An 11,689-nucleotide genomic window follows, 5' to 3' on the forward strand; every position below is an offset into this window, starting at 1 on the left:
CCCCCCCCCCCCCCCCCAACCCCCCCCCCCCCCCACGGAAGTCCGATAAAGTCACGGGTCCAATGGAATGATAGAACGCCGGCCCTGACCACATTGCTCAGTCCATCCCAAAACCTGGAGGCATTTCCTCACTAGGAGCAGATTGCACTTTAAAGGCTAAGTTCACTTTTCTGACTATGTTTTACGTTACACCTGTATTTAGGGTGTAGCATGAAACATGGTTAGATTGATACCCCCCACTTACCCGAATCACAGGGGTTCTTCTCCCCGCAGGTTGTTTTTTTTTTTTTTTAAGTATGTTGGTGCTATGTACAGCCACATCATCCATCCACAGGAATAGGGAACTACAAGTCCCGTCTGCCCTCGTGGCAGAGGGGCTTGTAGTTTCAGAGGAATACAAGTGTGGTGACATCACCGCACTTGTAGTCCTTTAACTCTGCCTCCCATTCATATTATTATATGTCCGTACCTCGGTACGGCCATGGACTGTAGTAGGGATACACCAATACCAATTTTTTCCAGACCGAGTACAGATACTTATCCTCAAGTACTCGCCGATACCAATTGCCGATACCTTTTTTTTTTTTTTTTTTTTCCTTTTTTTTTAGTGTCATGTGAAAGTTTTTCTAAAACAATACAGACTAATGATTTTAGGACAGTGATGAAGTGCCAGGGCCTGGTCCCAGCTGCAACCGCTGCTATCCTGGTGGTTCTGCCACTGACTCCAAGCTGTAGAGGGACTACAAATCTCAGCAATACATTATACAGCAATGCAGAACAATGCCATCAGCTATAGAGGACTACAAATCACGGCAATACATTATACAGCAATGCCGAATGGCAATCAGCTATAGAGGACTAAAAACTCCAGCAATACATTATACAGCAGTGCTGAATAATAGTATTATTCTGCATTTCTGTATAATGTATTGCTGGAATCTGTAGTCCTCTTTAGCCGGTTGCCATATGGCATTGCTTTCTAATGTATTGCTGGGAATTGTAGCCCTCTATAGCTAAAGCTAGTACTATAATACCATCAGCTGTAGAGGAATACAAATCCCAACAATGCAGAATAATACGAAGCTACATACTCTGTGCTGCTCCGAGGTGACAGTCTGATGTCTCCAGCAGAGGGTCTGTGCAGAAGGCTGTCCAGGGTCTCAGGAGGGCTGTTCAGGGTCTCTTGAGGAGGACTGTGTAGGATGTCAGGAGGGCTGTGTGGGGTCTCAGGAGGGCAGTGAAGAGTCTCAGGAGGGCTGTATATGGTCTCTGGAGGGCTTTGTAGGGTCTCAGTAGGGCTGTGATGAGTCTAAGGACGGCTGTTTAGGGTCTTAGGAGGGCTGTGTAGGGTCTCAGGAGGACTATGAAGAGTCTAAGGAGGGCTGTATAGGCTCTCAGGAGGGTTGTGTAGGGTCTCAGGAGGGTTGTGCAGGGTATTAGGAGGACTGTGTAGGGTCTCAGGAGGACTATGAAGAGTCTAAGGAGGGCTGTGTAGGGTCTCAGGACGGCTGTTTAGGGTCTTAGGAGGGCTGTGTAGGGTCTCAGGAGGACTATGAAGAGTCTAAGGAGGGCTGTATAGGCTCTAAGGAGGGTTGTGTAGGGTCTTAGGAGGCCACGGCTGTTTAGGGTCTTAGGAGGGCTGTGTAGGGTCTCAGGAGGACTATGAAGAGTCTAAGGAGGGCTGTATAGGCTCTCAGGAGGGTTGTGTAGGGTCTCAGGAGGGTTGTGCAGGGTATTAGGAGGACTGTGTAGGGTCTCAGGAGGACTATGAAGAGTCTAAGGAGGGCTGTGTAGGGTCTCAGGACGGCTGTTTAGGGTCTTAGGAGGGCTGTGTAGGGTCTCAGGAGGACTATGAAGAGTCTAAGGAGGGCTGTATAGGCTCTAAGGAGGGTTGTGTAGGGTCTTAGGAGGACTGTGTAGGGTCTCAGGAGGGTTGTGCAGGGTATTAGGAGGACTGTGTAGGGTCTCAGGAGGACTATGAAGAGTCTAAGGAGGGCTGTGTAGGGTCTCAGGAGGGTTGTGTTGGGTCTCAGGCGGGTTGTGTTGGGTCTCAGGAGGGCTGTGTAGGGTCTCAGAAGGACTGTGTAGGATCTCATGAGGGCGCTTTGTGAGGTTTCAAGAGGACTGTGTAGGATCTCAGGAGGACTGTGTAGGGTCTCAGGAGGGCTGTGAAGAGTCTCAGGAGGACTGTGCAGGGTCTCAGGAGGACTGTGTTGGATATCAGGAGCGCTCTTAAGGCTCTCAGGAGGGCTGTGTGGGATATGGAATGCATTGTGGCATTATGATGACCAAACGGTTCTATTGTGTTGTTGTTTTTTCAAGAGGGTGGATGTTTACAAGATCTCCCTTTACTTCCTGGAACTCTGGCACATGTGACTAGGACTTGTGACCGTCTCAGGGGAGAAAAATTACCTTTCCCCTGAGATCTGGTGAGATTACAGATGAGATTTCCCAGCAATGCTCTGCTGATGTCCCCTTCCCAGGATGCAATGCTTGGGCACAGATTACATAATTTGTGCCAAAGTGAACCAGGAAGTAGAAAAAAAGACATTGTAAATAAAAGGAAAATATGTTTGTTTAGCTAATGAATGCCAGATGATTCATGTCAGCATGAAGAGTGGTATGCTGATGTGATTTATAGTCAAAGAGGGCAAAGGTCCACTATAAGTAGGTAGTAAGTTCATAGCAAACCATGTGTGTATATAATAATAAGTATATAGTCACACATTTAATATCCATAGAAAATGACTACTAAGTTCCTTGTAAATCAATAACCACTAAAAAACACTATTCGTATTACAAATATTGTATTTGCTGACCAATAAATGTTGCACCTCAGTGATTGAACATTGTCATATTAAGTAAACTTATCAAAGAAAAACAAAAGAAAAGAACGTTGTTATCTTGGTGGTTATATTACTTTTATTAGGATAACTTTTGTAGTTTTATCTGCTTTGATTGAAAGGTGGAGTCATCCTTTAACTTCTTCTGTTTCAGCCTATTCCCTGCAATGTTACACCTGCAGCCTTCAATCCAGCAACAGCAACTGTCAGACGGCGACTAACTGCGCATCTGGAGAAATCCAATGCGAAACAATCGTAGGATCTGCTTCAGCCGGTAAGATTTGCTCCATCCCGTTATCACAACACCAAGGACAAAGAGCACAGATCAACTCTAACACAGAGCGTGATGTACATAGTCCAGCTGCGATAGATCAGCAGTTGATAGTGGGGGTATGATAGTGGATGTATGCGGAGCTCACCCTCTGGGTCTCGGCTCCACAGCTTAAGGTGCCCACACACCTTGCGATAATCGTACGATAATCGCGGGAAATCCTGCGATCGTGCGATTATCGTAAGGTGTGTGGAAGCCGTGCGACCTCTACTACTGTAAGGTCGCACAACTTTTAACTTACGAACATGTTTGAAAACCCGTCGAGCATCGTACGACGTTCGGCGGGTGTGTAGCATGTTCGTAAGATAAAAGCCAGATGGGCCGGTGTGCACAAGCGCACACTGCCCATTCAGCATTGCGGTCATCGGAAGCCCGCCCCTCAGCGGGGCGGGCTTGCGATCATCGGAAGTAGGATCTGCCTGTCCAAGATGGGGAGATCGTACGTTTTTTTAAGTACCTTACAACCATCGCATGACAAAAGTCTTGCGATGGTTGTAAGGTGTGTGCCCAGCATTAGAATGCATTGATACATGAAGCATTTCTTATCATCTACTTTGTATGTAATACATTGTGCCCAGTGTATTTCTGGGCCATTTCAGGTTTTGTTCACTGCTTGGTAAAGGATTTGTTGGTCCAAAATGCATAGCAGGGGTTACCGGTATGTTATACAATAGAGTTCTGTTTTTATAGTGTTACAAACTGGAGGGCCCATCTCTCTTCCTAGTATTGTACATGTGTAATAAACGTATAGGGGGCATTACTAAACCAGGAAGATGTCACACTCATGGACAACGATGGGGCATATTTGGGCTCTTTTGTATTCATAGTCATAGAAATCTTGTTCAGCTGTTTCTGTTCTATTTGTAACCCCCAGAGGCAGGGCCAGGCTCGGACCTTCTCTTAAGAGAGAAAAGAGAAGGTTGTCAGTAACCAATGAGCAGATGATTCTGGTGGTTCTGGCTAAAGGCTGGGTCACTTACGCAGCCCAGCACCTCTAGGTAGGTTTGTGCCCACAGGTTTCTGGTGGTGACCTGGGACTGTACACACCATGGGGGGAATTTATCAAAACTGGAGCAGACAAATTCTGGAGCAGATTTGCACGGCAACCAAACAGCTTCTCCGTCTCATTTTCCACATTCTCTCTGCTCCAGTTTTGATAAATTCCCCTCCCTGTGTTTGTCTTCATCCCATAGAACAGAAAAGCCAGCACCCCATAATGAGCCTCAGTTGTTTGAGGGCTTGAGAAGACAGAAAAAGTGCTAAAACCATGTTCCTCCAACTGACTCCCAATAAAGTAAAATAATCTCTTTCCTCCAACAGCCCACAACCAAAGCCAACCAACATTGCTTTAGAGCAATGCTTTTACCATCTACTGTTGTGGTGGATGCACATCAGGCACTGTAAATAGGCTGATGTGAACATTGCCACCGATAAGTAGGCTGAAACCCTAATTGCCCCCTTCCAATGATGCCTGTTCATTGCACTGGAGACATTCCCCTCATCTGATTTCATCTTGTCCCAGCCTTTTTGGGCCTCCTGGACAGATGGGCTTAAAGCAGATGCGCCCCATGGTAGGTGTCGGTCTATTTAAACTGTCACATCAGCACAAGTTACCAACGAATTTGAAGTATAATGTTCTTGTAAGGAACGGTTTTGGAAGGCCCTACCATAACATAGTTCAGGCCAGGTAAAATTTTCCGATTCAAAAGACCGAAATCTGTGTTATTTTACAGTTGAATGGTAGACATGTGCACCAGCAAAAATGTCGTTTCGATACGGATTTTGCGTTATTTTCGTTTTTCGGGATTCGGGTCCGAAATTCAATTTGTTTCGGGGATTCGGATTCAAACTAAATTCGTTAGCCATAGTCTGGACGAAATTTCGTTGCGGCAAAGTGAAATTTTTTCTTTTTTTTTAGTCTGCAGAAGAGAGAAAAAAAAGCGTGAGGTTTCCCCCCCCCAATTCATACCAGACCCTTTAGGTCTGGTAGGAATGTTAGGAGGGACCCCGGCCCCAAAAAATGGGGAGAAAAAACGTGGGGTCCCCCTAACATTCCTACCAGTCCCTTGATCCGAGCAGAGACCCAGCAGGCCAGGAAAGGGGGAGGGGGGGGGGCGATCGAGCGACTTTTTTATTGCGGCGTGCGTTGTGCATCATAATTGACGCTGGATTACATCGATGGAGCCTTATTTTTTTAATTAAAGGATTTTATCAAAAGTCTGGACTTTTTAATAACTATTTTATTTACCCCTTTAGCGAATGGGTAGGGGTAGAGGTACCCATTACTCATTCTGAGGGGGGGGTGGCATCTGGGTGCCCCCTTAATAATAAGCCCCCATGCCCACAGACCCCCACAACCACCGGGTCAGGGTTGTGGGGAGGAGGCCCTTGTCCCCATCGGCATGGGGTCACCCTCCCAATGCTGAGGGCACGTGGCCCGGTAAGGCGCAGGGAGGGGGGGACCTGGTATGGATTTTGGGGGGAACCCCACGCACTTTTTTTTTTATTTTAACTTGGGGGAGTCCCTCCTAACATTCCTACCAGACCTAAAGGGCCTGGTATGAATTGGGGAGGGGACCTCACGCTTTTATTTTTCCTCTTCTGCAGACTGTAAAAAATTAATAAATATATAAAAAAAATTCTAATGTCACTTTGCTGCAACTAAATTTCGTCCAACAAACGAAAGTTCGTCCAGACTACCTCTAACGAATTTCGTAATCGGAAGTTCAAATTAGTTTGCATTCGTTATTTCTGTAATTCGGATACATCCGAATTTCCGAAATTTCGTCCGAGCCAACATTATTACAATATACTGTATATACAGCCAAATAAAGCCCTAAAGCGACCTGAAATTTATGGAGGTCTCCAATGACACAGGAAGACAGTCAGATATAAAGCCACAATCTGCATGCTCTACATAAACATGTACGCCCAGCTGAGTAGACATTTTTATGGTATGAAGGATGGAGATTGGAAGAGCCGATGGTTCTCCCAGCATGCTTTTGATAAGGGAGACAGCAAGGTTTTTCAACCTGTTTCTTGTCTATAGGACCAGGCTTCTGCTGCTACCTTAGATAGGAGCTCATTGACTCATCAAGCACAAACTGGTCACCGATATCTCATGGCTTTGACTGTTATTTCATGTGAAAGCAAGAAACCTTAGAAACATAACTCATCTGGCCACTAGAAAGGTCTTATACTTGCCTACTTTAATGACCCCCTTGTGAACCTCCAATGGGCAAATGCTAGGCATCACCCCAAAATGGATATTTATTAACATAGAGAACCCCCACCCTAGTTTGGTCTAATATCTCATGTATTACACACCAGAGCCAATCTACCTCAATGATAGCAATGTATATTGCTGAGAATAATTTTCCTCAATAAAATAGATGTTTCACTTTAAAGTAAGGCTTGTACAAACCCCCGTGTCAAAACAACTCCCGTAGATCAAAAAATATCAAATCTTTTAGTTTAATGAGAAATCTGATGATTGCCCCCTGTTTTTCGCTTCCTTATTCTCTCAGTTGAGGCAACCCATTCCATTAAAGGACCTCCAGGAAGTCTCAGGGATGAGCTTGACCTACCAAAAAGGTCAGGACTGCACACACATTCATCTGCCAGTAGCTACGACTTTACCGATCACTTTGACATGTGGCTTGCAATGGAAGGTCACATTTGTTTATGCATTTTTCCATCATACACTTAACTTGAATTGGTCAGGTATGTGACAGGTTCACTTCAACAGTTACAATGTCTCCAAATGTTAAGTAGTCAATTAATCCCAGTTCCAACTTTCATTCAAGAAGGATATTATACTGGAAATTAAAGGTTTTCCCATTTGTCCCCTCTTTCTGTAGGTGGATATTCTGCAACCGTGATAACCAAGTCTTGCTCATCCAGCTGCACACCAAGCACCTACGGCACTTCCGGGGCCTCAGCTTCCACTTCCTGCTGCTCCACTGACCTGTGCAACACCAGCGGAGCCATCAGCATCAAGTCCACCTATTCCGCCATTTTCCTGGTGCTGGGAACCATTGCCATGCTCTTCAGCAGCTCCCTTCTCTGAAGTATGGTGTGAGATAATGCATTGCCCTCCTGCACCAATAAACATGTAATATAAAAGCCTCGCATCGTGTGCCTGTTTCTTGCAGTCTTTATAGAATTGTTATAGTGTTGGATAGCAGGCATCTCCATATGGTGGCTGTTTGACGTTACACATGGCTTTGTGGAAAAAAAAACACCTATGATGCCATTTCTTCCTTATAAGTACTTCTACGTACGGCCTGATTTTAATGACATCCCAACAAAAGCGCTATATTTCTTTCACAAAGTTCTCTTGATCTTAAAGGACACTCAATTAGATTATAAGTGTGTAGATGTCAGGGGCGGTTTACCTAAGACAACATGAAAATTCTGTGTGATTTGAAAAATTGATAGATCAGCAGAAAACTGAAGTAGACCGTGTAGGTAATGTACGAGTATGAAGCTTCTGGTATCAGAATAATTAATTTAGTATCAAGTTGCATTGATCCTGTGTCATTTGAGGTTTATAATTGGGAGAAAAGCGGTAAAATAAATGGCCGGTCATGAGATATAGGTAGGGCCCGGTGATCTGGGTCAGGCCCTGGTTCCTCATAGCCATTGTGGGTTAGGACTGCAGGATCCCAGAGTATTCAGTCAGCTATAAAGGACTCTAAAGAGTAGGGTTGTCCCGAGGCTGGGTGTCACCCGAAGCGGAGACCGGGTGACACCCCGCCATGACGTCATCGTGCATGCACGGTCGTCTTATTCACGCCTGCCAGCCGCCACCTTAGTGATGAATGGCGGCAGAGAGAGGGGACGTTCACCCAGAGGGGTGAGGTATGCCGCCAGGTCACCTCCTCTCTCCTGACACTGTCAGGCTCTCGGTCCGTGACCGACTGCCCGACTTTTCACATGGGGTGACACCAAAAGTACTGTCAGTCATTTTGGTGTCACCCCTCCAATGGTGGCACCTGGGTGCGGGCTGCACCCCCCTTGTGACGCCACTGCTATAAAGTGCACATATTACAGAAAAGTCACCCTCAGATCAAAAAGCCAATAGGTGGTATACCTTAATTAGATGGGCATTTGCCACCGTGCCCCCGATATCTTTACCGAAGAAGCTGGTTTTCTGCACATAATTTGGGAATATTTTGCAATTTGGCCCTCCCAATTTTATAGGTAAGAACACTAGTAGGCCACTATGGTGTATACTGGGTCACTGTGGGGAAAAAATCATCCCCTCCCCATTGAGATCATTGATCATACTGCTGTGCTTTTATGCCAAAAAAAAATTGATTGCTATCCTTTGTCACGTTTGCACGCCAATGAAGCTCAGCAAGTATAGGTCGTGCTTGGTCAACTTCATCCCTGGCCACAGCACCTAGGGAAGACTGCTCTAAACCCAAAAGTGACTAAATACTTTTAGATTGCAGGTTCATTCACTGGAGGGGAGATCAGCGATTGGATGCCCATCAGTCAACCTCCCCTCTTGCAGCCCACACCCGCCATGCCAATCCTGGACCTGCAAGAAGGGCAGAGGGGCCCAGGATATATGGCATTCATAAGGAATCGTTAATACCATTTATAACAGAGAAAGAAACTTTTTTTAGTTTAGCATCGAGTGAGGAAATGGTAAGAGACTTTGCCAGCGTCTCATTGCAGATATTTCCCTTCATTTCTTGTCCTGAAGACACAACATCAAAGTCAGAGGAATTATTTGCAAAGTGGGGGGAAGTCTCTTTTTGGACAGTTGTCACCAGAACATTTTTTTATTTATTTTACAAGCAGATGAATCTTGGAGAGTCTGTGGTAAAGAACTAAGTTTAGCAGTAGAGTGGAAGGGGAAGGGAATAAGCATCCATCACCACTTGTCAAGAAAGCTGACAATACTTTGATCTTAGTGCTCCATCCGCTTGGCAGCAAAGCTTGCACTTAGGGTTTCTAGTCCATGAGACAAACACAACACAGAGGTTGGGGCCTTTCTGTCCTTTTCAACAGTTGGGTTTTAGATTAGCTTTCTCCACATACAGCTGGGAATCCACACCCAACCAACCAACCAACCAACCACATGACTGTGGCACCTTATTATCAGCACACCCCTGGTTTGGCAATGGTGCCTTGACTGTGCAGTTTTTGCAGTTGTACATTACAACCTTGAAGTCAGGTTCACACTGTTGCGCTGCATTACCGCAATGTGTGAATACTTACATACAGCCACTGGGGGGTAGTACTTCTACTACTGTGTTGAGGAAGGGGTCCTTTGAAGCTCTGAAATGTTGCACTATGACTTTGTTACAATAAATGTCCCAATTTTTGCTTAACCTTGGTGTGCTTGTGACACCATGCTACTTTAACTTGTGCCCTGGGATGCCACCACCTATTGGTCATCATAGCACCCGTGGCAAGGTGTTCTCTGGGTTATATGGACGCAAACATTTTTGTTACAAAATTTCCAGAAAGTGGATTCTATTACCAGAAATGGCCGAGGATGAAAGACTTTAATGAGGAGTGGGACATCTTCAGTGGACAGAAAAAAAGAGCATTAGGCCTCATTCACGCACAACAGCAAAATTGTATATTGCGTATATACGAGCGTATGTGCGTATATGCGTGCACTATTTGCATTCCCAGAATGCATCATTCCTAATAGAAATTTTAATGGACTGTACACACGTACGCGCATATATGTGCAAACATGCGTATGCGCCTAAAATACGCAGAAATACGCTGCCCGGACGCATCTCTGCTCCATTCTGTTTTTGTGCATTTTTACGTTGCGCAAATATACGGTTCCATACGTGGCCATGTGTATGGAGCCAATTATTTTCATATGTTGCATATGGTACAATACGCACGTACGCGCAGCAGTGTGAATGAGGCCTTAAAAGACTTATTCTGCCTGAGGTTGAGGGATTGTGAAGTGATTACAGCGCAGTGTTACCAATTGATACTTTTGAATACATATTTTGGCTCCTCTCGGAGGTGTAGAGTATGGTTGAGGCTCTCAGGGTTGAGGCTCTTTCACATAAGACATCGGTTCTTCTTGCAGTTTAAAGCAAACAAGATAACCTCTGACACACTAACAATGGCTGTCCCTCTATTGTTTGCTGTAGTTATGGAGAAGCAAATAAAGGTAATCTTATTGTCGTTGGCCCACAATTGAGTCAGCTTACGGAATTTCTATCCTCTGAACACATAATAATTCTGCAAATACCACCGACAAAAAAATAATTGTTCCATTTCATTGCTTATACAGTCATCCAAAGGAACCAGTAAGATGGTTGAACTCACTGTAACCCTCCACATTCTATTCAGGGGAAATTATCACATTTTATGGACAAAGTCACAGCTAGATCTCCTATTACAGCAGCACATACTGTACTTTAAGAGGACCTTTCAGTAACTTCACAACATACCCACCAATCGTCCCAGATTCCACAAGACTGTCCTGAGATTTCAACAGAATCTCAGGGACCCGGGGGCCCGTGGAGTCGAGTGCTGGGACACCTATTCTAGCACCTCGATCCAGCTCTATGCAGGCACTGTACTATAGTTTAGACAGCAGGAGGAGGCACGGCAGGAGAAGACTTTGTCCCCCTCTGCAAAGTACTGATGTTCCTCCATTGGTGCTCACTGGGAGTGGAGGGAACATTGGTGCTCATTGGGGGTGGAGGGAACACTGGTGCTCAGTGGACAATTAGGGGAACATTGGTGCTCATTGGGGGTGGAGGGAACATTGGTGCTCAGTGGGGGGTGGGGGATATATTACAAAATATATAACAATGACACCTGGAAGTGGGGGGGATATATTACAATGACACCTGGAAGTGGGGGGGGGATATATTTGGCAGGAAGTGACCATTTTGTCCCTAAAGTTGATGTGTTGGAAGCAGAAATAATGGACAAGTGTGAGGATTTGAGGGACTCTGACAAGGACCAAATTGTGATATCTAGACGACTGGGTCGGAGCAACTCCAAAACTGCACCTCTTGTGGGATGTTCCCGCTCTGTGGTGGTCAGGACCGAGCAAAAGTGCTCCAGGGAAGGAAAACCAGTGAACCAGTGACATGGTCATGGGTGGCCAGGGCTCACTGATGGACGTGGGGAGCGGAGGCGGGCCTGTGTAGTCCGATCGCCTTACAACTTACAGGACTTAAGGATCTGCTACCAGTGGCTTGGTGCCAGATACCACAGCGTGCCTTCAGAGGTCTAGTGGGGTCCTACTCAGGGCCGGCCTTAGGCCTTTAGGCGCCCTGTGCGAGAAAGCTTTACAGCGCCCCTCAGTGGCCACACCCCTCAGATACTCAATATTAGCTGGGCGGTCATAATGTTATGGCTGATCGGTGTATCTACCTGAGGTTTAACAAGTTCAACAAAGCACAGTTTATTGCCTAACTCTCAAGAGACATCTGTTTAGGGGAACCACAAAGTAGTAACTTAAAGACTCTCTGTAATGATCGCGGCTTGCGTTCCACAGGGGACCGCAGCC

At 45.7% G+C, this 11,689-nt stretch overlaps 1 protein-coding gene across 1 annotated transcript in view; it reads left to right on the forward strand.

Moving 5' to 3' along the window:
* LOC108803266 (lymphocyte antigen 6E-like) overlaps window positions 1-7,281 on the forward strand; it is an 8,879-nt gene extending 1,598 nt beyond the window's left edge. Inside the window, exons 2-3 of the mRNA XM_018575099.1 lie at window positions 2,998-3,117; window positions 7,035-7,281. Coding sequence (XP_018430601.1) covers window positions 2,998-3,117; window positions 7,035-7,243 — 329 coding nt within the window. The 3' untranslated portion in view covers window positions 7,244-7,281. The remainder of the gene's footprint in view (window positions 1-2,997; window positions 3,118-7,034) is intronic.
* The last annotated feature ends 4,408 nt before the right edge of the window (window positions 7,282-11,689 follow it).

This window comes from Nanorana parkeri, unplaced genomic scaffold, assembly GCF_000935625.1.
Source record: "Nanorana parkeri isolate BGI_ZX_2015 unplaced genomic scaffold, ASM93562v1 scaffold3548, whole genome shotgun sequence".
NCBI lineage: Eukaryota > Metazoa > Chordata > Amphibia > Anura > Dicroglossidae > Nanorana > Nanorana parkeri.